At 41.0% G+C, this 27,252-nt stretch overlaps 1 protein-coding gene across 2 annotated transcripts in view; it reads left to right on the top strand.

Moving 5' to 3' along the window:
• Positions 1-27,252, top strand: part of EXD3 (exonuclease 3'-5' domain containing 3) — a 411,655-nt gene that overhangs the window by 359,057 nt on the left and 25,346 nt on the right. For both annotated transcript variants that reach the window (XR_004540939.1, XM_033961769.1), the window contains exon 15: positions 2,961-3,070. Coding sequence is in view for 1 of the 2 variants with exons in the window: in XM_033961769.1 (XP_033817660.1) it covers positions 2,961-3,070 (110 nt within the window). In the remaining variant the exon portion in view is untranslated. The remainder of the gene's footprint in view (positions 1-2,960; positions 3,071-27,252) is intronic.

Here is a 27,252-nt window from a genome sequence, read left to right as displayed (position 1 = left end):
AAGAAATAAAAAGTTGGTGAAGGGAAGGAGACAGATGCCAGACCAGGGGAAAGGAAGGAAGGAGGGAAGGAGAGAAAGGAAAGAAAGAGATGTCAGACCATGAAAATAGGGACGGAAGAAGAGAGAGATAGAAGAGAAGGTAAGACATGGAAACGTAGATTTTGAAAAGAAAGCAGAAAAATTGAATATTAAGTTAATGCCAAAGATGGATGCAAGTGAAGACGGAGAGAAAAACAGTCAAAGGACAAGAAGGCTCTGGAAACATAGTTAAAAGCACAGAAAAATAAAGTCGCCAGCCAACAAAGGTAGGGAAAATGATTTTATTTTCAATATAGTGATTGAAATGTGTCAGTTTTGAGAAAGGAAAGATATTAAACTTTAAATGTGAGGGCTGCAGAAAAAATAGGGTACTTGGAGGGCCGCAGAAAAAATAGTTAATGACAATTTTGCATAAGGTAAAACTCTTTATAGTTGATAAATCTTTCCTTTAACTGTTAAAGGAAAGATTTACAAACTATAAAGAATATTACCTCATGCAAAGTTGTCATTTCTTTATTAAGACATTAACTATTTTTTCTGCGGCCCTCCAAGTACCTACAAATCCAAAATGTGGCCCCACTAAGGGTTTGAGTTTGAGACCACTGCTCTAGACTGTAAACATGCTTTAGCCTACTACATCGACAGGACAAAGACTCATCATACTTCTCCCCAACTCTTCATCTAATTTGATCCAAACAAGTTGGGGCATCCTATTTCCAAGAGAACGATTTCCAACTGGCTGGCTGCCTGTATCTCATTTTGTTTTGCTCAGACTGGACTGGCACTGGAGACTCGTGTCACAGCCCAAAATTAGAGCTATGGAAGCTTCTGTGGCTTTCCTAAGATCTATTCCCATTGAGTAAATCTGTAAAGCTACCACCTGGTCCTCAGTTCATACATTTACTTCTCACTATTGTCTGGAGTCCTTCTCCAGATGGGATGGGCACTTCGGCCAATCTGTTTTACAAAATTTATTTTCTTAAGGCCAACTATCCCACCTTCCCAGTATTGTCAGCTTGCAGGTCACCCATTAGTGAGAATATACTGCCTGCTTGTCCTGGGATAAAGCACAGTTACTTACCGTAACAGGTGTTATCTAGCGACAGCAGGAAGATATTCTCACAACCCACCAACTTCCCCAGGTTAGCTTCTTAGCTGGCTTATCTTAACTGAAGGAATCACACACCTCCGTCAGGCAGGAAGGCACTCGTACATGCGCGGTGCGGGCTATTGTGAACTTTCTAAGACCTTAAAGTGGTGATGCACTTTTGAAGTGGTCCGTACCAGAGCTCCATCGGTGACGTCACCCATTAGTGAGACTATCTGCCTGCTGTCCCTGGATAACACCTGTTACGGTAAGTAACTGTGCTTTCCCTCTATCCAATTCTCTGGTCACCCAGTCAAAGAAATTGATCAGATTTGTCTGATAAGACCTGCCTCTAGTGAATCCATGGTGGTAAGAGGACTTTCTATGGCCACCTCATACACATTAGGGTATGAGTAACGTGACCATTTATTTTTTTCCTCAAAACGGGACATCTACTAATTTTCAGTCCCGCCCTCAATCCTGCCTTAGCTCCGCCCCATCTCTGCCTCCAATTTCTTCCCTTCATTTTTCATGTACACGCAATATCTTATTAATTCATATGGTAACCATAATTTTTTTTAAAAAACACAAAGCACTCTGTATGCAGAGAAAATGTTAATTATCATTTATATTCGGGTTTTTTTCAAAGAAGTCAAGACAGATGGCTTTAAAATATGCAATGAATTGGCACGTGGCTTGATATAGTTAATCTAAATAGAAGCATCAATAATATATAGTGTCACATTTTGGGTGGCCGCATCATGAAATTATGATGTAATTGAGGGATCACTGCCCTGAGGAAACCCCCCAAGGGTGAAACATGTTGGCGATTTCATCCCTCTTGGTCCACCACCCAAGCTAAGTACTATCTTTATAACAAATTTACTAAAAAGCATTGGTGTAGAAACGACCCGGTGACGATTGGGTGCATAAAGCCAAGTATTATGAAAGTTATTGAACACTTGGTGGCGCTTCTGAGGGCCGGAAAGGTTCATACAGAACTTATCTTTATATAGAAGTTATTTAGGGGAGGTCTGACTGTACCCCCTCTGACACTATATATTTAAAATATGCAATGTCACCTCCGTAACAACTATAGAAAAATAGACAAATATAGTGCAAAATATAGACAGCAGATATAATTCTCAAAACAAACACATTTTGATCACTAAATTGAAAATAAAATCAGTTTTCCTACCTTTGTTGTCTGGTGAGTCTCTGGTTGCAGTTCCTTCTGACTGTGCATCTTTTCTTTCTTTCTTTCTTTTTCTCTCCCTGCCCCCCCCCCTTTCTGTCTTTCTTTTTCTCTCCCTGCCCCCCCTCTTTCTTTCTCTTTCCCTGCCCCCCCCAAGTCGCCACTGATCTCTCCAAGGTGCCGCAACAATAGGCCAGGTGCGTACAATGTCTGCACAAGCCTCCCCCTCCCCAGACGTAAATTCTGACGTCGGAGAGGAAGTTCTGGACCCAGGAACTTCTGGGCCCAGGAACTTCTTCTCCGACGTCAAGAGGAGGGGGGGCTTGTGCAGTTGCACACACCTGATCTGTTCCTGCGTCGGCGTTGTTCCCAGGCGATCAATTTGTGTTGCCTCCGACATTTTAGGCACCCCTGTGCTAGGGAGAACATTGCAGTGGGTTGTTCAAAAACGGGACATTTCGGCATCCTGAAACTGTGCTTGGGGACAATGGGACAGGCTGCCTAAAGACAGGATAGTCCCGTTCAAAACGGGACGTATGGTCACGTTAGGTATGACTAATTTTTGTTCTTCTATACTCAGAGATCCTTGATGTCATGTTGCCTGGTTTTGAAGTTATGATTTTATTTCTTTCCATGTAGGTTATGGGATGGCAGGAGACCTGTACAGCTTAGCTTTTACCCATCCTGCACTACAAGATCTTGACAAGAAGGTGCAAGGGCTGGTGGACCTCCTTAATGTTCATAAACAGGTGAGAATATTGTGTATAAAGGTTCAAATAAAAGATTACTGGATGACTATAAGTTTTTTTCAGCAGTCAATGTAAACAAACCCAAAAGTAGTATTGTATGGGCAGAAAGGACCCCAACTCTGTCCATGTTTTGGCAACTAATACCTTCCTCGGGAGTCCTTTTGTAAGCTACCCATAAAATATACTCTTGGGATAAAATGGTTTAAAAGAATCTATCAGATGTGCAACGGTGTCTCACATACACAAATCTTTTGTTTGCTTCTTGCATTGGTGTGGAACAATTGGTTGCTATACCAAGAATACCAAAACATAAAATTAATTAAATGTTTAATTTATTAATTTCTTTAATTCAATTCATATCCTAAAAACTAACAAAATTTATTTCATCTACATTTAAAATCTATAATAACAAGTAATACAAAGTTCAGAGTGCTACTAATGACAAAATCATAGGCTGGGAAAAGCTACAGGTACTGTGTAAAGCTTTTAAATAGAGTTTCTTCAATCAATCTTCAAGGCTCTTAATGATAAGTATTGAAGCCATTCAGACCCAATAAAGTTCACTTAACTTGATGAGTCATTTAAAGTCCCAATATCTCCTTTAGTTGTAATCCGTAGACTTGACCAAGCCAGTTGTTCCTTATATTCATGATCCAATAAGAAATGCTTAATCAGTTCTGAAGTTCTCTCTTCTTAATCCTTATTGTTTTCCAGTTTTAGTTACTTATATTGTTCAATCAGCATAAGCCTACAACTCCAACTGAGTTTCAGTTGAGTCCATCATCATGGAGGTTGAAGATATAAGTGCTGAAATTACTTCTGATACAGGAAAATCGAATTGAAAAATCGATTCAATAGGCTGAATCGAATCAAAAAATTTTTTTTCCTGAATCAGGCAGCACTAGTTTGGAGGTGTTTTAAGGTAGAGAATTATTATTTATTTTTTTTTGCATTTAATCACATGGTTAATGCATTTGATATCCATTCAAAACAGAATGCAGAGTGACCATTTTAGAGTCAGGATAGAAGTATAAGTATAGCAAGAGTGCAGCTGAGACATACAAGTAAATAAATTATCCACACTGTCAGATACCTGAGAAATGTAAATCTTGCAAAATGAACATGTGTGATCATGAGGAGCGTTATGGTACTCCGTTGGCAGTATTAATGATGTGCTATGCAAATTTGAAATGTCAGCATTAAGGGCCCAATTCTTTTTTTTTAATATTCTTTATTCATTTTCAAAATTACATTAAGTGTAAAATATATTCATTCACAGTAACAATAAATATATCACTTATAAACAATCATTGGTACATTATATAAATTTTTATCCCTTCCCCTTTCCCATCCCTCCCATCCATATCTTCCATTATTATATAATATATGTAATAATAAAAATACCCCCCTCCCTATATCCTGAACTGATAATTAAAAGGGAAATAATTTTACTTAATCCTTACAATATTTTGTTAATGGTTTCCACACATCCTGAAATTTCTTAAAGTATCCTCTTTGTAAAGCAATAAATCTTTCCATTTTATAGATATGGCATAAAGAATTCCACCAAAAGTTATAATTTAATCTCCTCCAATCCTTCCAATTATATGTAATTTGCTGAATGGCAACCCCAGTCATTATTAGTAATAATTTATTGTTGTTAGCAGAAATCTGACTTTTTGCTCTCATTTCCATACCAAATATCACAGTATCATAAGATAATGCTACTGGGTTATCTAATAAATTATTAATTTGGTCCCAAATTGATTTCCAAAAATTCATAATATATGGGCAATGAAACAATAAATGATCTAAAGTTCCTACTTCTAGATGACAATGCCAGCATCTATTAGACAAAGAACTATCTAATTTTTGCAACCTAACAGGGGTCCATAACGCTCTATGTAACAGAAAAAACCAAGTTTGTCTCATAGATGCAGACACCGTACATTTCATCCTCCAAGACCAAATTCGTGGCCATTGAGATGCAGTAATTTCATGCTTAATCTCAATGCTCCAAATATCTCTTAAACCAGTTTTTAATTTCTTTTTAGTAAATCCACTTAATATTTTATACCACTGGGCGGATTGGTAACCCAAGAAGTCTGTCTGAAAACAAAGAAACTCCATACTATAATGATTATTAAGGTTTTTCCAATCAGGGAACCCCGCCTGAATGGCATGCTTCAGTTGCAACCATCTAAAATTTTCTGATTTATTAAGTCCAAACTTATGCTGCAACTGTGAAAATTCAAGCATAGCACCATTAGAAATAACATCATCCAATATACGTATTCCTGCTATCATCCAATGCTTCCAGACTAGCCTTTCTCCGCCAATTTGAATCTTGGAGTTTATCCATATAGATTGACTTATAGATTTGTAAATTGGAATAGTTGTTAAATTGCTTACATACCGTAAAGTTTTCCATGTATCGGCTAGTATTCTGTTGTCCTTACTGTAACTAGGCATTTTGATACTGAGCACATGGCACAGACGCAATGGAGACATGAGTTGCCATTCTATCCATAATCAGTCTGGGAGTTTTCCTAAGAGTTCTGGGAGGATTCAGTACATACCATGGCGCAAAATATAGGCTTGATGGTACCTATAAAAATTTGAAAAATTTACCCCTCCCTCTGAAATTGATCTTTGTAAAGATACCAAAGCCACTCTAGGAGTTTTACCCAGCCAAATAAATTTTAACAGAATGCTATTTAATTTTTTATAAAAGGACCCTTGAAAATATACCGGTAACATACCCATCTGGTAACAAACCACAGGCAAGATCATCATCTTAATAGTTTGGACTCTCCCCCACCAAGAAAGATGTAAAGGATTCCATTGCTCACACATTTCCGTAACCTTCTAAAAATGGCGCCCTAAATTAGAGGGCGGTAGCGCCCTACCACCACCTAACTTAATTGGTTTAATCAGTGCACTAATTGGCCGTGCCGATTAAAAAATAAAAAAAAACAGAGGTGCCTAAGGGTGCCTCTAAACAGGCCACTGTTATCCTGCCTACAAAGGCACCTTATAATGCCTAATACCATTTTCTTGTATAATCCCACTTTATTCTGGGACCAGTGGGTTTTATGCATTTATGCATCTCTGACTGCCAGGCACTGTAGAAAGCTTCAGATGATTAAAGCCATAACCCTCCCCTCTGCTAGCATATCCTGGAGCATGCCCAGTAGAATCCAATCTTGTTTTCTACATGTCAAGCCTGTAGGAGCTTATTTCTTCTGCTCATGTTTTCTTTAGATAGTTTCAGTAATGTTTTTGGTATTTCCCTCGCGGGTCGGCCATCGTACTATGGAGGTTCCCTGCAGGGACATCCTTGCAGCGGGAGATCGCAGAAGGTTGGAGAATACCTGCTTCTGGGGGGGTTCCCTGCATAGCAGTAAGCCCCCTGGACAGCCTGCAGGACAGATCGGGCTCCGGGATCAGGAGCCAGCTCACCCAGGTTCATCTGCTAGTGGGTGTAGCACAGGCTGAACAATTCCGCATGCCTTCGCAATGGGGTTGTGTGACATATCTGAGGGTGGTGGAGGTCACGGGCCGATGGGCAGTCAGAAGACTTGAAATCCAGCTTTATAGCTTCCTGAGGCATTTGATCTCCTTACATGCTTCTACAGCATTGCCTGAATTTTATTCCATGCAGCGCAATGGAACAGTGAGTAGCAGTGTGCAGCCTGTTTTGGTGATTTTGAGGGATCTTAAAAAGGGGCTTTGAGGTGGTTTCCCTGCATGCCCTACTCCCCTCCCCCCTCCCAAAAAAAAAATCCTAAAATTGCTGTTTTCTATGGATTCCTGTTCCTTTCCCGGGTGATTTTACTGCAAAATTGGCACCCAGTGGCCAGTGGCCATCTTGGAATTTCCCAATTTGAATAAATCTATATTTTTTATAGTTAGGAGCTTTGTTTCTGTTCCAAACTTCATAGATGGCCTTCCCAGGTTAGGATGAATTGATTTCATGCTTTGTTTGCGGTGGATGGCTGTCGGATGCGCAGCTGCGTCCGACAAGGTTCCGCATGAACGACTACTTCGGAAAATTGCGAGCCATGGAATCAAGGGTGAAATACTCACGTGGATTAAAAACTGGCTGGAGCATAGAAAACAGAGAGTGGGGACAATACACGGACTGGAAGAGTGTCACCAGTGGGGTGCCGCAGGGCCCGGTGCTTGGACCCGTGCTCTTTAACATCTTTATAAACGATCTGGACATAGGTACGACGAGCGAGGTGATTAAATTTGCGGACGATACGAAGTTATTCAGAGTAGTGAAGACGCAGGGGGATTGCGAAGATCTGCAACGTGACATAATCAGGCTCGAGGAATGGACATCGACGTGGCAGATGAGGTTCAACGTGAATAAGTGTAAAGTGATGCATATCGGTAACAAAGAACTCATGCACGAATACAGGATGTCCGGGGTGATACTTGGAGAGACCTCCCAGGAAAGGGACTTGGGAGTTCTGATCGACAAGTCGATAAAGCCGTCCATGCAATGTGCGGCGGCAGCAAAAAGGGCAAACAGAATGCTAGGAATGATAAAGAAGGGGATCATGAACAGATCAGAGAAGGTTATCATGCCGCTGTACCGGGCCATGGTGCGCCCTCACCTGGAGTACTGTGTCCAGCACTGGTCGCCGTACATGAAGAAAGACATGGTACAACTCGAAAGGGTCCAGAGAAGAGGGACTACGATGGTTAAGGGGTTGGAGGAGCTGCTGTACAGTGAAAGATTAGAAAAACTGGGCCTCTTCTCCCTCAAACAGAGATTGGGAGGGGACATGATCGAAACATTCAAGGTACTGAAGGGGATAGACTTAGTAGATAAGGACAGGTTGTTCACCCTTTCCAAGGTAGGGAGAACAAGAGGGCACTCTCTAAAGTTGAAAGGGGATAGATTCCGTACAAACATAAGGAAGTTCTTCTTCACCCAGAGAGTGGTAGAAAGCTGGAACGCTCTTCCAGAGGTTGTTATAGGGTAAAACACCTTCCAGGGATTCAAGACAAAGTTAGACAAGTTCTTGCTGAACAAGAACGTGCACTGTTAGGGCTAGTCTCGGTTAGGGTTCTGGTCTTTGACCAGAGGGTCATTCTACCAGGGGGGTTTCTTCCACCAGTGGCGGGGAGTTCCCCATGGACTTTGGTGTGGCCCGCCGACTGGGCAGCCCATTAACGGGCCAAAGAACACAGTGTAGGCTGCTGGGAGGGTGGAGCTTCGGCAGCAGCATAACCCAGTGCTGTGATGGGAACAATCAGGCCTCCTTCCTTGTCACCTTGTTGGGCTGAATTGTGGAGCCAGGATGTCCACCGCACCCTTTAATGGGCCGAAGAAAGCAGTGCAGGCTGCTGGGAGGGTGAAACTTCAGTGGCAGTATGGTCCGTTGTAGTGAGGAGAAACAATTGGGATTCCCTTCCCCATTACCTCGCTGGGCTGAAATGTGAAGCTAAGATGTCTGTCAGGCCCTACTGCATTTCTTTGAAGGGTTGAATGATCATGATCATATTGATATTGTTTACTTCGATTTTCAAAAGGCATTTGATAAAGTACCTCATGAAAGACTTCTTTTTTTAAAAAAATCTTTATTAATTTTCCAATCTAACAACAGTGCATGAAATTAATACAGAAATAATTCAGTAAATAACACTTGCATCTTTCCATTAATACTTGAAAAAACATTTTCTCCCACCTTCCCACTCAGTTCCACAAACTCAAGAAAAACATATAATACATACATTCCTTTCTTAAAACCACCTCAATATAGTATCTTAAATACCTGATATATCCCCCCTCCCTCCCATCCCCCACCCTGGATGTGTAAGTTATACCTAGTAATATATTAATAAACCATTCAATTATCATTATTAAAATTAGTTAACGGATCCAAAGTTAGCTGAAATGTCTTAGTGTTAACCCTTTTGGTCAGAAATCATTTTCTCCATTCTATAACACATACATAATGAATGTCACCAAAAAGTAAAGTTCAAACAATCAAAATTTTTCCAATTTTTTGTGATAATTTGAATGGCTATCCCAGTCATAATACCCAAGTCTATTTTTATACCTATCAATTGCAGGCTTAGAGGATAATAAAGTTCCACAAATTACCGTATCCTAAGATAACGGAACCACAGTCTCCATAATCAGATTAATATGTCCCCAAATAGATCTCCATAAGTTGAGTATCAAAGGACAATAGAATAGTAAATGATCCAGTGTCCCTATATCAAGATGACAGTGCCAGAATCTATTAGACTTAGAACAGTCCAACTTTTGTAAATGAACAGGGGTCCAAAAATTTCTATGTAACAAAAAAAAACCATGTTTGTCTCATAGACGCTGACGCTGTACGTCTCATCCTCCAAGTCCAAATTCGTGGCCATTGAGGTGCAGAAATCTGCTGTTTAATCTCAATGCGCCAAATATCCCGAAGGCCACTGCTTTTTAACATATTCATAAATGATCTAGAAACAAGGACGAAGTGTGAGATAATAAAATTTGCGGACGACACCAAACTATTTAGTAGAGCTCGGACAAAGGAGGACTGCGAAGAATTGCAAAGAGACTTGGACAAACTAGGGGAATGGGCAGAGAGATGGCAGATGAAATTCAATGTTGGGAAGTGTAAAGTATTGCATGTGGGAAGCAAAAACTCGAGGTATAATTATGTGATGGGAGGGAAGTTTTTGAATGAGAGTGCACAAGAAAGGGACTTGGGGGTGATGGTGGACATGACAATGAAGCCGACAGCACAGTGCGCAGCTGCCGCTAAGAGAGCGAATAGAATGCTAGGTATAATCAAGAAAGGTATTACAACCAGAACGAAAGAAGTTATCCTGCCGCTGTATCGGGCAATGGTGCGTCCACATCTTGAGTACTGCGTCCAGTATTGGTCACCGTACCTTAAAAAGGATATGGCATTGCTCGAGAGAGTTCAGAGGAGAGCAACACGACTGATTAAGAGGATGGAAAGCCTTTCATATGCTGAGAAATTGGAAAAACTGGGACTCTTTTCCCTAGAAAAGAGAAGATTAAGAGGGGATATGATAGAGACTTACAAGATCATGAAGGGCATAGAGAGAGTAGAGAGGGACAGATTTTTCAAACTTTCAGAAAATAAAAAAACAAGAGGGCATTCGGAAAAGTTGAAAGGAGGCAAATTCAAAACTAATGCTAGGAAGTTCTTCTTTACACAACGTGTGGTGGACACCTGGAATACAATTCCAGAGGAAGTTATAGGGCAGAGTACAGTACTGGGGTTTAAGAAAGGTTTGGACAAATTCCTGCTGGGAAAGGGGATAGAGGGGTATAGATAGAAATTTACTGCACAGGTCCTGGACCTGTTGGGCCGCCGCGTGAGCGGACTGCTGGGCGCGATGGACCTCGGGTCTGACCCAGCGGAGGCATTTCTTATGTTCTTATGCTTGTTTTTAGTTTCTTATTCATGTAGCCAGATATTAATTTATACCACTGGGCAGCCTGATGCCCTAGGAAATCTGTCTGGAAGCATAGGACCAGCAAGCTATATTGATTTTTTTAATTACACCAATCGGGGAACCCCTTCTGAATGGCCTGCTTGAACTGCAACCATGAGACTTTGAAATTCCGAATGATGGTTGCAGTCGTGAAAAATCAAGCATTTTTCCATTTGATAAAACATCATCTAGTGTACGTATACCTGCCTGCATCCAATGCTTCCAGATCTTAGACTTGCCAATTTGAATCTTGGAGTTTAGCCTTAAAGATTGACACGTGGATTTTTTTACTGGGATATCTGTTAAGTTGTTAATAAATTTCAATGTTTTCCAGGTGTCAAATAAAATACTATTGTCCTTACCATATCTGGGCAACTTCATACTCAACACATGAAACAACCATAATGGGGACATAAGCTGCCATTCTAAGTAAAGCCAATCATGAAGATATTCCATGAGCTCAGGAAGGATCCAATACATACCCTGACACAGTATATAGGCCTGATGGTACTTATAAAAGTTTGGGAAATTTACCCCACCCGCCACAATTGTTTTTTGTAAAGATACTAAAGCAATATGAACAATTTTACCCAGCCAAATAAATTTGGTGAGAATACTATTAAATTTCTTATAAAAGGACCCCTGAAAATAAACTGGCAACATACCCATTTGGTAGCAAACCAAAGGCAAAATCATCATCTTGACCATTTGGACTCTCTCCCACCAAGACAGACATAATGGGTTCCATTGCTCACACATTTCTGAGACCTTTAGCAATAAGGATTTTTCATTTACTCTCATCGTGTCTTCCAACGTTTTTTGAATCCAAATACCTAAATATTTTATACCCTCTTCCTTCCAAAGAAAAGGGAATGAGTCAAATAATTCTTTTGGACAGTGTACATTTAGCGGAAGAACTTCTGAATTACTCCATTTTATTTTATATCCAAAAAATTTTCCAAATCTGTCAATCAAATCTAGTAAATGCGGGATGGTAGATTCAGGATTCCTCAAATGAAGCAAAATATCATCCGCATAAGCAGAGACTTTATATTCCCGACCTGCATAAAGATTACCCTGTATCTCCCATTTGATGCATACCGATAATATAAGAGAGAGCCTTGGCCAAGCGTAAAGCCAATAACTTAGCCAGAAGATTTCCATCTACATTAATCAAAGAACTAGGCCTGTAATTTGAAACCAAGATGGGATCTTTATTTGGCTTTGGCAAAACAATAATTAAAGATTCTGCCATAGTACCTGAAATGCAACCTTTAGTTAGTTCCTGATATAAATTTAAAAGATGAGGTAATAATGTAATTTGGAATGATTTGTAAAACTCCACAGTGAACCCATCACTGGAGCGGATCCAACTCTAAGGGACTTCAACGCTGCCTGAAGTTCTTTCAACGATAAAGTACTTCAAGATTTCCTTTTATATGCTTGGGAATTTTTGGCCCCTTAATTAACTTTAAAAATTCTAAACATTCAAGTTCTTTATTTGAATAAAGATCAAAAGAATATAAAGCTTTATAGAAGTTCAAAAATTGTTTTAAAATATTTCCAATTTGAGAATGAGTTTCACCCTTCTCATCTGTGATAGCCACAATGTTTACTTTTTTTTTTGCTTTGAGGTAATTAGCCAATAATCTTCCCACTTTATTTGAGTTTCCATAATACAGAGCCTGTTGAGAAATAAATCTTTCTTGACCATTTGAGAGGAAATCTCATTGTATTTATATTTAGCTTTTAAGAGGGTCTGTAAAGTAATTTGATCCCATTTTAAAGCCAATTGTGACTAAATCCTTAATATTTTGTTCCAAATCAGAAAATTCCATTTTAAGTTGTTTCCTTATATGTGCAGAATAAGAAATGATTTGCCCTCTCATTGTAGCTTTGAAAGCATTCCATAATGTATCTAAAGAGATTTCCTCTGAGGCTTTGAATTGAAAATATTCATTCATTTTTAACTGAAATTCCTCAAGAAAGTTTGAATCTGTAAGCAATGTATTATTAAATCTCCAAACAGGTCTATCACCATCTTGTTCAGCAAATTTAAATTCAATCCAAACTCCAGCATGATCTGATAAAATAATTGGGTCTATGTTGGCTTTTGTAACCTGCTGAGTTAATTGATCTGAAACAAAAATGTAATCTATCCTTAAAAATGATTTATGTACATGAGAGCAGAAAGAAAATTCCCGAGCATTAAAATGGAGAATCCGCCATATATCTTTCAAGCCACAGGACTGTACTAAATTATCTAAGCACATTGATTTTTTTTTTTTAGCTTACTGGGTTTTTTGTCCAACAATGGGTCCATAACAGCATTAAAGTCCCCAGCTACTATTAGATTAGAAAAAGCCAGTGGCAAAACCAACTGTTGAAGAGTTTTGAAAAATTCAGCCTGGTTTAAATTAGGATTCAACACAAACCTGTCTATGAAGTGTAATCAATATGTTTTAAGTTGCTCAGAAATGTGAAACTCAACAAGGGGGGAACGCACCCCCCTAGAATGGGAACAGAGTTTACCTCCCAGTCATTGCAACTGTTTCTGTAAAGATCACACTTCAAGCCAGGATGTTAGTTAATAAAGATTGTTACAGTCTTTGAAATGATATAAAGTATAGGATTTTCTCCTTTCTTCTTATACTTGTTTTATACTTGTCAGAGCATCACTTATGCATGATTAATAGAATCATAACTTAGCTCAATGAGGGGTTTGGGGTCCCGACGTGGCCCCGTTTCGTGTCCTTCGTCAGGAGACCCACTCACGATTGCTGGAAAACTGGCTGTAGTCTTTTAAACTTCAGTTATGTTAAAGTTAGTGATACGACAACATTTCAAAATTGAAAAGCTCTCACACCACAAAGTGTATTCAAACTGCCCAGTTTGAATACACTTTGTGGTGTGAGAGCTTTTCAGTTTTGAAATGTTGTCATATCACTAACTTTAACATAACTGAAGTTTAAAAGACTGCAGCCAGTTTTCCAGCAATCGTGAGTGGGTCTCCTGACGAAGGACACGAAATGGGGCCGCGTCGGGACCCCAAACCCCTCATTGAGCTAAGTTATGATTCTATTAATCATGCATAAGTGATGTTCTGACAAGTATAAAACAAGTATAAGAAGAAAGAAGAAAATCCTATACTTTATATCATTTCAAGGACTGTAACAATCTTTATTAACTAACATCCTGGCTTGAAGTGTGATCTTTACAGAAACAGTTGCAATGACTGGGAGGTAAACTCTGTTCCCATTCTAGGGGGGTGCGTTCCCCCCTTGTTGAGTTTCACATTTCTGAGCAACTTAAAACATATTGATTACACTTCATAGACAGGTTTGTGTTGAATGCGAAGTCAGTTCGTATATTATTTATCAAAGCAATTTCTGACTTCTTCTAGTTTTCACTAGTGACATCCCTGCCATCTCATAAGGAAAATGGTTTAAATTAGGGGCATAAATATTAAAAAGCATCAGAATGTTTTCCTAAGCTCATGTGCACCTGAATCCACCTTCCCATGGGATCTGTTGAGGAAGAGGAGCAGAGTTTTCAGCAGATTTACATTCCCTGAGGAAGCCTTTGAGAGGCAAAACAAGGCACTTGTTGGATCTGGGCATGGTTTCTGGATGTTTCATTTTGCAGTCACCGTGCTGTTTCCATCAAAGTCTGGCCAGACATTTTCAGTGACGGCAATTTCAGACAATGGTTCCCAGCTAAGTAAAACTTTTTGGTTTTCCTGTGCACAGTGATGGGTGTTGTACCCTTTTGATAAATACATTTCTGTGGAGCTTTTTGCCAATGATATGAAATTAAGCAGATTCAAACATTAAATCATTATTGATAGTTGACTGCTGATGTTTATGAAAAGTTTTGAGGCTTTTTCTCCATTTTTTTGTATGAAATGTTTATCAAGGGAGTATAGCCCATCTCTAGCGAGTAATATATTGTTTTTTGTATTATTGAGTTTAGAATATTACTCTTGATTTTTTTTTTCTTATCTGCTGATATTTTCTATTTACTAGGATAGCCACCCCAGCCTTCTTTCCCACTGCAGCAGCGAAAAAACTGTGCTTGACCCACCCCTCCCCCTTCCAACTTGGCTGATTTGCCCACAGATAAGTGTTTCCTGTATAAAATATATATCCACCTCCTGCTGCTGTAAGAAATTAAGGGTATTTTTCCTCTTAATTGGTTATTGAATCCCATTAACATTTAGCGAAAACAGTTTTAAATCCTTTATATAATTTTAATAAAAAGGACCCATAAAATATAAACCAAAAAATCATTAATATATGACTGTGACACGAAAACCTTACACATCCAGTACCCCAAAAAATATCCCCCCTTTATCCTTCCCTCCACCCCACCCAATAAACAATATGATTGCTTGGGAGCGCCCATATAGACTAGTAATCTTAAGCTCCCACTTAATTGGAAACATCACATCCAACAGCAGCAACCTCTTCAAACTCGTCAATAACCTTTTCAACATTGAAACACTCACTAACAACCAGGAAGACTCAACACTAACCGCCAACACCCTAGCGGATTTCTTCAACTCCAAGATCCTAAAACTAAGATCAGCACTACCCACCAAGACCAACCCACTGGAGCTCTTTCCCATCCTCCCTGACATCGACATAGCTAAACCAGACCAAGGGTCTAGATCCGACCTAAACTGGAACCAATTTACCACAATCGACTGGAAAACCTTCAACAAATATTATAACAAATACACCAAATCCTTCTGCAAACTAGATACTTGCCCCCCAAATGTGATGAAAACGGCTCCGATCTACTTCAAAGCAAACATGCTACTATGGGTCAACTCCCTACTATCCGCAGGAAACTTCCCTCCAGAACAAGGACATATCTTAATAACCCCAATCATAAAAAGCATAAAGGACTCTTCCAACGCACCTTCCAATTACAGACCAATAGCTAACATACCACTATTCACCAAAATCGCGGAAGGGGCAGTAAAAGCAGAACTCTCCGCATAACTGGAAAAATTCAATATCCTAAGCGACAATCAATCGGGCTTCCGCACGGACCACAGCACAGAGACCATCATCGCCTCCTTACTAGACCACCTGCACATACTCTTCAGTTGGGGCTCCAGCGCCCTGATCTTACAATTTGATCTAAGCAGTGCGTTTGACCTAGTTGACCACACTATTCTCCTGGAATGCCTGGCCCACATTGGAATCTCAGACCGGGTACTCAGCTGGTTCCAAGGGTTCCTATGAAACAGATCCTACAGGGTACACAAAAATGACAACTTCTCCTACAGCTGGGTGAACTCCTGCGGTGTACCACAAGGCTCCCCCTTATCCCCCACCCTGTTCAATATCTACCTCGCCTCCCTCAGTAACCTCCTTCACAAACTTAAGCTCAAATTCTTCATCTATGCAGATGACATCACAATTGTCATCCCTCTAACCAGTCTATCCCAGGATCTTCTCAACTACATAACTAGCATACTCAGCCAGATAGAACTCTGGATGCTCTCCTTCAAACTAAAGCTCAACCCAGACAAAACAAAATTCTTTCTAGCCACCCCCAAAGACAAAATCAAAGACACCACAATCCAGGTGAAAGGATTGGTTTTCCCACTCGAACAAACATTAAAAATACTAGGAGTCACGCTTGACAAACATCTATCCCTAGAAAACCACACCGACCTCATCGTCAAGAAAGGCCTTTCAGCACTCTGGAAACTCCGTACCATAAAGAAATATTTCGATGACACTGCATTTCGACTATTAGTTCAATCCTCTATCCTCAGCATACTGGATTATTGCAATATCATTTACCTAAGCTCCACAAAGAAAATCACCAGAAGACTAAAACTGATTCAAAACACAGCTGTCCGCCTCATTTTCGGCCTGAACAAATGGGAACACATCACCCCCTTCTACCACCAACTGCACTGGCTACCCTTCGAATCCCGAGTCCTCTTCAAGTTCGCCTGCATCTGTTACAAGACAGTATTTGGTCTCTCACCAAAATACCTCTCCCCACATTTCAATATGTATTGCACCAACAAGAAATCCCGCAGAATCCAGTTGTTTACCTTCCCCTCCATAAAATCATGCCAGCTCAAAAGATTCATCGACAAAACCTTCGCCTTCCAGGCGGCCAAGCTGAACCCTTGGCTAGCCCAAATGATGCTAGAGGCCCCGACCTACCTAGACTTCAGAAAACTTCTCAAAACACACCTCTTCCGCGAACAAGACCCTTAGTCCTTACTCCCCGCATACACTCCAACCCCCCCCCACCCCCACCTCCCTCTCCCCCCCCCTCTTCTGGTTTCCCACTCCCTCCATTTTATCCTCTAACCCAACTACGATAAACCTGTGCCTCCTTCCGCGCTACCTGCAATTCCGATAAAAATTTTGTAAATCCGGGTTCAGACCGGATCCTAATGTAACGAATGTAAACCGCCTAGAACTCTTTGGGTATGGCGGGATATAAGAACCTAATAATAATAATAATAATAATGTTTCCTCTTAAAAGCAGAAAAGAAACAATATTCTATATCCTGAATTAACTGTAAATAAAGATACTTAATATAATAATAAAAATTAATGAACGCTTAAATCAAGATGGCTACAATTAATAAGTATAAAAAGCATAAAATAAACAAATGGTTAATTTTAATTCATGAAGACTACAATATAAGAAGTCAGATGAACACTGTATTTCATAACTAAATCACAATCTACTATAATAAAACCACAGGGACCGTTGTATGCGCACATGCGCACTATTACCTGCGTGATCTGTGATCTGTAGGTCCATGGCCGGCAGGAGTGCGCATGCGCACATACGTGCATACAACAGTCCCTGCAGTCTTGCCGGCTCCCTTACACTTCACGCCCGACGTGGCTCCCCCTCACTCACTGAAGACACCGTCTCCAAACCATGCCATCCACAATGCACGAACAAAAGGATTGGCGAAGAAAACTAAAAGAAAAAAAAAGCAAATCCTGGTAGGTGAAGGCGGGACAGCGTGAGGAAGCATTACATCTCGCTCCTCTCCAGTTGCAACCTCACAAATCCCTGCATGTCTCTCTAGCGCCCGAGCTTGCAACCAGCTTACAAGGAGGCTGCAATTGGCAGCGGCTGCTGCTGCTCCTCCAGCCACCTAGCTTTTCTCCGCCGGCCCCAGGAAGCAGCCCCCTCCGCCCCGTCCTCTCTGCTCCGGTGGCCCACACAGGAGAAGGAGCGGATGAATCATGATCACAGCACGAGGGAGACCATGCAAAGGGAAATGCAAAGAGGTTGAAAAAGCGAAAGATGGGACAGGAAAGGGGAAAGGGAGGGTGAGGAAGAAGCTTACAATGAAAAAAAAAAGGACTTTATACAGAGGCGAGCGGAGGCTCTTCCATAGCTTTAGCGGTGATCTCGGCAACGGCTTCCGGTACAATCCTCCATCTTGAATTCAAATTGAGTGGGAAAAAAAAATCACCGCCTAACAGAGGGAACAAGGGCAGGAAGAAGAGGAATCTCTAGCACCCGTTAATATAACGGTTAAAACATCTAGTATTAATATAACCTATCAAGCTTCCAAATTAAGCCTGCTAAGCAAATTTCCTGAATGAAATATATTGCATAAAACAGGCAACACACAAATTTTTTCCCCCTAAGATCTAATGAAGTTACAAAGATTACCTAATAATGAAATTGACATAGAATTCTTCTAACACCAAGGCCCTATAATCAAGTAAATTATATCAATTATCTCAATAAAATTCATAAAATTAGATTACCAATTAAGAATATATAATCTAAATTTTGATTATTAATAAACTAACCTATAAATTTTTAAACCAAATAGAATGGCTCAATTCATTTTCCCCATATTAAGTTCAATAATATTTTTTTAAAAAGGAAAAACAAACTATCTCTGAGGAAATTAGGAAGTCATAGGAAAGGAGGTAAAGTCTTATTATGGATTAAAAACTGGTTGAAAGAAAACAGAGTAGGTTTAAATGGTCAATATTCTCAATGAAAAAGGGTAAATAGTGGGGTTCCCCAGGGGTCTGTGCTGGGACTGCTGCTTTTTAACATATTTATCAATGATCTAGAGCAGTGGTTCCCAACCCTGTCCTGGAGGAACACCAGGCCAATTGGGTTTTCAGGCTAGCCCTAATGAATATGCATGAAGCAAATTTGCATGCCTATCACTTCCATCATATGCAAATCTCTCTCATGCATATTCATTAGGGCTAGCCTGAAAACCCGATTGGCCTGGTGTTCCTCCAGGACAGGGTTGGGAATCACTGATCTAGAGATAACTAGTGAGATAATTACATTTTCTGATGACACAAAGTTGTTAAATTGCAAGATTGTGAAAAATTGCAAGAGGATCTTGGGAGACTGGGCATCAGAATGGCAGATGACGTTTAATGTGAGCAAGTACAAAGCGATGCTTGTGGGAAAGAGGAAGCCAAACTACAGCTACGAGATGCAGGGTTTCACGTTAGGCGTCACTGCGCAGTAAAAGAATCTAAGGGCTCCTTTTACAAAGGTGCGCTAGTGGTTTTATCGTGTGCACCGGATTAGTGCGCACTAGCCAAAAATCTACCGCCTGCTCAAAAGGAGGTGGAGGCAGTAGCGGCTAGTACATGCAGCAATTTAGTGCGCGCTATTCCACACGTTAAACCCCTAACGCACCTTTGTAAAAGGAGCCCTAAGTGTCATCGTCGAGGATACGTTGAAACCTTCAGCTCAATGTGCGGCGTCGGCTAAGAAAGCAAATAGAATGTTAGGAATTATCAGGAAAGGAATGCAAAACAAAGATGAAAATGTTATAATGCCTTTGTATTGCTCTATGGTACAGCTGCACCTCGAATACTATGTACAATTCTGGTCGCTGTATCTCAAAAAAGATGTAGCAGAATTAGAAAAACTACAGAGAAGGGCAATAAAAATTATAAAAGATAGGATGACTTCCCTTTGAGGAAAAGCTGAGGATATGGCTCAGGGGTGATATGATAGAGGTCTATAAAGTGGAGTGGAAAAGGTAGATGTGATTCGCTTGTTTACACTTTCCAAAAATACTGGGACTGGGGGCATGCGATGAAGTAGTAGATTTAAAACAGACTGGAGAAAATATTTCTTCACACAATGTGTAATTAAACTCTGGAATTCATTGTTGGAGAATATGGTGAAATTAGCTTAGCAGGGTTTAAAAAAGGTTTTGGATAATTTCCTAAAAGAGGCCATTATTGAAATGTCTTGGAGAAATCTACTGCTTATTCATAGGATAAGCAGCTTAGAATTTGTTTTACTTGTTGGGAATCTTGCTAGGTACATGGGACCTGGGTTGGTCACTGTTGGAAACAGAATGCTGAGTTTGATGGACCTTCAATCTGTCCCAGTATGGCAATTCATATGATCTTATCTGGCAAGATCCCAAAAGAGCAGAATAGATTTCATGCTGCTTATCTTTAGAAATAAGCAGTAGATTTTCCCAAATCCATCTTAATTGCTTATGGACTTTTGTATTAGGAAATAAGCCAAACCTTTTGTTAAACTCTACTATGCTAACTGCTTTTACCACATTTTCTGGCAACAAATTACATAGTTTAATTACAAATTTAGTGAAGAAATATTTTCTACAACTTGTTTTAAATTTATTACCTAGTAACTTAATTGCATGGTCCCTAGTCCTAGTATTTTTGAAAAGAGTAAATAAGTGATTTACATATATCTGTTCCACTTTACTCAGTATTTTATAGACCTCTATCATATCTCCTATGAACCATCTCTTTTTCAAGCTGAAGAGCACTAGCCACTTTGCCCTTTCCTCGTCCTATCCCCTTTTTTATTTTTGTCACCCTTCTCTGTACCTTTTCTAATTCCGCTATATCTTTTTTGAGATGTGGTGATCAGAATTGCACACAGTATTCAAGGTGCAATCACACCGTGGTGTGATACATAGGTATTATATTCTCATTTTTGTTTTCCATTCCTTTCCTAATTATTCCTAACATTCTGTTTGCTTTTCTAGCCAATGCTGCACACAACTATGAGACTACCAAATAATGTAAAATTTCAATACCTTTTTAAACTATCAGTAGCTAGCAGTCTGATTAAATGAAAATAAATTTTTATAGATGGTGCTACAGTATACCTCAGTGCACCTCATTCGGATCTATAAAGCAGGTAGTGATTTATGCTGAAAAAATTATGGGAAAGGGAAACTTTCTATCACATTTGGTGGACTTGTCCTATGGTGCAAGTAGAACCACATTTAGCATCCAAATGTTCCAGTTTTATCAAAGGATATATCTCGTTCCTCAGGCTATGATTCTGTGGGGCTCTTTCTGCCTCCAGCAATACAAAATATTATACTGCGCCAATAGGAAAACTTTACAGCACAAAGAATTGGGAGCATTTTCTGGTTCCCAGTGCCATAAAATTAAAGAATAGTTGCAGAGGTCTCATGGAGATGGTTCTTTTTAAAATCAACTTTATTTGCTTAATGTCTTCAGTTGACAGCACTAAAGTATGATCAAGTATCATCGATTCCCAAATATGAAATCCATACATCAACTGGAGAACCTTGTCAACACACAACAGAGGATTATAATTTCCTCACTTTGCTTTATTTATCAGCCTGGACTTGATAGAAACAATTCAGCTTATTGAGATTGGTAATATCAGCATTTCATCTATGTTCCATTTGTTCCTACTCTCTCCCTGTCTACCATTGACAGTCGCCATCCATGACCCTGCGATCTCTCCTCGTCCAGTATCTCTCTTCTATGTTCTTATCTCTCCCTATGTTCAGCTTCTCTGTCTCTTCTTCTAAAGATCCCCTCCCCCCATCTCACCTCACCTCAAGGCCACATATCTTCTCGGCCTGCCCCCTCCCCCCGATACTGTCATCTTTTCCCCTCTTTCCCTTCTCCAATGCAGTCCCTTTCTTTCCTCTCCGCCTGCTCTTCCCCATCACCATGTTCCTCCTTACTACTCTGGCAGCAGTGATTGCATGCAATTTTCCCCGCAGTACCCAAAATGCCCCTTAAGCCTGGTAGTCCAGCAGTGTATGGGCTGGCAGGAGCGTGCTTTCTGCGCTGCTGCCTGGGCCCACTCCACTTTCTGAATGGCTGCATCAGTTCTCGCGGGACTCGTGAGAACTGACTGCAGCCATTCAGAAAGCGGGGCTTAAGGAGCATTTTAAAAGGTACTGCGGGGAAGATTGCATGCAATCGCTGCTGCCAGAGTAGTAAGGAGGAACATGGGGATGGGGAAGAGCAGGTGGAGAGGAAAGAAAGGGACTGCATTGGAGGAGGGAAAGAGGAAAAGATGCCAGCATCGGGGGGGGGGGGGGGGGGTGGCAGGCCGAGAAGATATGTGGCCTTGAGGGTGAGATAAGATGGGGAGGGGATCTTTAGAAGAAGGGAAGAGATGGGAGAAGCTGAACATGGGGAGAGATAAGAACAGAGATGCTGGGCGAGGAGGGATCGCAGGGTCAGGGATGGAGTCTGTCAATGGGGAGACAGGGAGAGAATAGAAACAGTGGAACATAGAGGCAATGCTGGAAAAAGGAAGAGATTAGGACACTGAGGGACAATGCTGGAAAAAGGGCAGTCAGAGACAAGGTGGTAAGATAGGGACAGAGAAGGAAAATGCTGGGTAGGGCAAATAGGGGTGCAGAAGGAACAAGGATGGTGGACCTGGGAATAGAAGAAATGTCAGAGGGAAAGGAGACCCTGCACAAACAGAAGAAACAGATAAAACCAGAAAAGAGACATATGGAGTCAAAGTAAATTACCAAAAATAACAAAACGTGTTCAAATAACAAAGGTAGAAAAAAGTATTTTATTTTGCATTTATTAATTTAAATGTTAGCTTTTGGAAATAAACATCTCTGATATCTTGCATTTCAAAAAAAAAAAGGATACTGCGGGGCAGGGGCATGTTTTTAAAGGAAGGGCGGGTACGGGATGTGTGTGTGTATGTTTTAAAAAGGTACCGAGAGGGGGGGGGAGGAAAAATTTGTTAGTCGGCTGGGACAGATCCCTCCTATCCCAGCCTACCACTAGCCCACCAGAGGTGAGGGCAAGTTACATTTCAGGGCAGTGGGACAGGGTAGAGCCTGGCTGGGAGCAGAGAATGGGGGGCAGGGTGCAGAGCCTGGCAGGGAAAGGGGGACAGGGTATAGAGCCTGAGTGTGGGGTTGGGTGCAGAGCCTGGCAAGCAGTGAGGGAGGCACAATTTGGTTCAGAATATTTTTTTTCTTGTTTTCCTCCTCTAAATCTGTGGTTTGTCTTATGGTCAGGTGCGTCTTATGGAGTGAAAAATACGTTAATTTGTAACAACAAGACAGAATATCTTGAGCAGCGTGTTTTAGCTGTGGAAAATGGATTACAATGCTGCCAAGCTGATCACAAAACACTTGTGCAGATTAAAAAAGATTTAGAGAACGCTAATGTGAGAAAAGGCACTGCCCACATGATGAGTAAGACTGAGAGACTTTGAGTAAAGTAAGCAATATAATTTATTTACCTTTTGGGCCCAAAATGGGTACCCTCTGCACAGAAATTGGCAAGATGGACACACCTGGTATAGTACATTCATTGAATATATAGTCTGTACAATCTTTAGTTAGCCCCTCCTGCCTGTCTGCTCATTGGGTAGAGCAGTACAGTTCACAAATCCTTCCCACCTATTTCCTGTTTTTCCACCCCTTATTCTTCAGACCCTGGCCATATTTAGAACTGCCCATATTTGGGCACTGTTCTCTCCTTTCACATACTCACCCCTTACATGACATGCTTAAATCATCTTTTTAAACAATAGTCGTTTTGGTAAATGCTGATACCTCGATACAATGTTCATTTGACTGTAGGCATTGTATTCAATGTCTCAGGATTGCCCCCCTCTCCATCCTTTGAGTCAGTAATACTTGTTATTTGTATGTGCACATGGTGTTTGATAAACTCTTTCTGGGAGTGTACCAGTATTTCATTTAGTTTTCCATTACCACTTTATTAATATTTTCTTTGTAATATTACCTCTTTAATGACCCCTGCCTTATTAGAAATATATATATATATATATAAGTAATATCTTTATAGTTTCTCTGTAGTTATTTGACTATACCTGATTATATGCAAGTGTTATATAATTTAAGTATTCACACACATACCCCTCTGTATTATTCTGCAATAATTAACACCATTAGAAAATAGTATTTTCATTTCTCACACTAATAATAGGAACTGTCATAACAATGTGCGGATCTTGGGCCTCCCAGAGAGAGCTGAAGGCTCTGAGGAACTTATACCCTGCTTATTAAACCTGCAATTTAAATTTCCCTTTGAGATTGAAAGGGCACATAGAATACCTAACAGGGTTATGACTCAGGAGTCCGGACCTCATCCATTAATTTTCAAAGAATTAAGTTTCCGGAAAGGCCTTGAGATCATAATGGCAGCAAAAAATCAAAGGAATCTTAAATGGCAAGGGGCCAAGATCTCAGTGGTCTCAGACTTTGCTAAGCAAACAGCTTGGGTAAGGAAGCAATTTTTATCTATGTGTCCTTAGCTTAAACAAACAGGAGCTCAATATGGACTTTCAAAACAGAGCAATGAAACAGATCCCACAGCGCTGCAGGAGTTTTTAAGCATTCATTCAAGCACTATGAACGTGAAATAATATGGGATGCATTTAAAGCAACTATTAGGGGTCGTATTATAGCTTACTTGACATATAAAAATAGAATATCTTTAGCTGAATTGGGAACTTTGGAAAAGGAGATAGCAAATTTAGAAGCACAATTGGTTGCAAAATGGGATGTGAGGGTGGTAAATAGACTTATAAGGCTAAAATTTAAATGTAACACTGCTTTAAGCCATAGAGCGCGCAAAGATCTCTTTGTAAGTAACCCTATATAGTATGCAGGAACCAATAAAGCTGGGAAGATACTGGCTAATCATCTTAAAACTAAAAGAAACAGGGAAAGGATATCAATTATTAAAGATAATAATAATGATACAATAATGGTTAATCAGAAGGATATTATGGACCAGTTTTCACAATTTTATCAAAATTTATATTTCTCAGAATATGATTCTTCACAAGAGGAAGGATTTTTGGATAAGTTAGAAAGGCCAAAGTTATCTGAACAAGCAGCACAATTTTTGGAAGCTCCCATAACGCTAACAGAACTTAAGGCAGCACTGGGGTCTTTGCAAAATGGGAAATCACCCGGAAATGATGGATATACGGTGGAATTTCTTAAAGCCATTCAAGACAATTTGTTGCCAAAATTATTACATCTTTATAAATCTGTGTTTTCAACAGGGTACATTTCAGGTACAATGGCCGACGTACTCATGGTGGTTCTCCCTAAACCAGGGAAGGACCCAATGTTAGTGGCCAATTATAGGCCTAAGGCATCTCATTATTAAACATAGATGGTAAACTATTGACCAAAGTGTTGATACTTCATTTAGCTAAAGTATTACCAAAAATAATAGGAATGCATCAAAAGGGCTTTGTGTCCAGAAGGCACTCTTCTAATAACACCCGCCTGGTGTTATAACTTATGTCCTTGACTGAGACAATGGATGAACCGGCCTTCTCTGTGTCCTTGGATGCAGAGAAGGCGTTTGACAGGGTGGAATGGTCATTTATGTATAAAGTAATGCAGTGGTTTTGTATGGGTGCAGGATTTATATATATGATCAAAACATATAGCCACCCTAATACCAGAATATACATCAATAATGTGCATATTCTGGTATTAGGGTGGCTAATACCAGAATATGCACAATATATGGCCCAACCCGACCATGTGCCCAAGGCACCGCCCCCAGGAGGGACCTAAGGCTCCCAGGCCTATTCTGATTGGCCCAGGCATCTTAGGCCCCACCAGTAGGCGGAGCTTTAGGATGGATGGGCCAATCCGGCCTCATTCCGTCGTTGGCTGCCTGCCAGACAGGCGGGTTTGGCTCCCGTCTGTCCGGCCAACTACACAAAGGTACGGGGAAGGGGGGTGGGGGTGTTGTGGGGGTCTGCCAGGGGGGCGTGGGTCGGCTGGGGAGGCAGTCGGAGGTTCTTGGGGGGGGCGGTCATTGGGGGGGAGGGGGGTTTGCGTCAAGGGCAGGAGGGCCTGGGATCCCTCCTGCTCGTAATGTAGTGCGGGGTGGGGGTAGGGGGTTGCCGTGGCCAGGAGGGTTTGGACTCCCTCCTGGCCCGAACAACTAGCGGGGGGAGGTCACCAGAGCCAGGAGGGCTTGGGCTCCCTCCTGGCCCGATATTGTCGGGGAGTTGGGGAGTCGGCGGGGCAAGAGGGCTTGGTTCTCCCTTTTGCCCAGATCGTGTCGGGGGGGCAAGAGGGCTTGAGCTCCCTCTTGCCCCGATCGTGTCGGGGAGTCGGCGGGGCAAGAGGGCTTGACGTCAGAGAAAGGGCGGGACCGCCGGAAGAAGCAGCGCAGGCGCAGGGCTCACAGAAGGGCTGGGACCGCCAAGAGGAAGCAGCAGGACACCGGTAGGAGCTTCTACATGATGGGGGGGGGTCGGGAGGCTGTGGGGGTGCGAGCGGTCCTTCAGGGTGGGGGTGGGGGTGCGGGTGCGGGTGGGAGTGCGTGCGAGCGGTCCTTCGGGGTGGGGGTGCGAGCGGTCCTGCGGGGGGGGGTGAATCGGACGTCGGAGGGGCGCATCAGGCTTTCAGGGTGGGGACAGGACTTCAAGGGGGAGAGGAGAGTCGGGGCAGGCAAAAGGAGAGTCGGGGTGGCCAGAGGAGAGTCGGGGCGGGCGAAAGGAGAGTCGGGCGGTGACGGGAGAGTCGGGCAGCATGCGCGGTATACCAAAATTTTTTTTTACATATATTTCAGTTTCCCGCGCGCTATACCCGTGTGCGCGTTTTACATGGGTGCGCGTTATCTACGTGAAAATACGGTAGGTGATCATATGTCAACTAATGAGGAAAGTCTTCTTTCCAAAATTAAAGAATTGTGTGAAAAGTGGAGCCCCTTGTATCTTTCCTGGTGGGCAAAATCCAAATGATGAAAATGATGATAGCTCCAGTCATACAATATTATATGAGTATGTTACCAATCTTCTTTTCTGAAAAATATTATAAACAGATTAATAGATTACTCACTAAATTTATATGGCTGGGGAAAACACCTAGAATTGCGCTGGCAAAGTTACAGGTCAAAGAGCTGGGGGGAATCAATTTGCCTAATTTTAAATTATATCAACACACCTATATTTTAAGACAAGGAATGAATTGGATATTACCGGAATTATATGAACAGATACCTGATTGGTTACATTTAGAATCTGCTTTAATGTCACCGCTCCATCTTAATCTTTTGATAAGTATATGAGTTCTATATAAACAATGGAATTTTTAAGTCTACATGGGAAGCTTTGTTGTTTTTGGATGATTTGCTTATTACTCTATTTAAAAACTCTATACAAATACCCTGCAATTACCATCAATGATTCTATGATCCTTTGGAAAATCTGGATGCAAGCAGGAGTTAGAACCTTGCAAGATGTGATGACTCAAGGAAATTTGGTGTCTTTTCAGACATTACAATAGAACTTTGCCTTGCCATTCTCAATGTTTTGAATGGCTACAGTTTCAACATGATATTAAGGCTGGCTTTCCATTGCTTCACACTTTGAAGGAATAACCAAGTTTGCTTAATATGTGC

Source organism: Geotrypetes seraphini, chromosome 10 (genome assembly GCF_902459505.1).
Source record: "Geotrypetes seraphini chromosome 10, aGeoSer1.1, whole genome shotgun sequence".
NCBI lineage: Eukaryota > Metazoa > Chordata > Amphibia > Gymnophiona > Dermophiidae > Geotrypetes > Geotrypetes seraphini.
The sequence above is the reverse complement of the archived record's forward strand: the minus strand, read 5'-3'. Positions and strand labels throughout refer to the sequence as shown.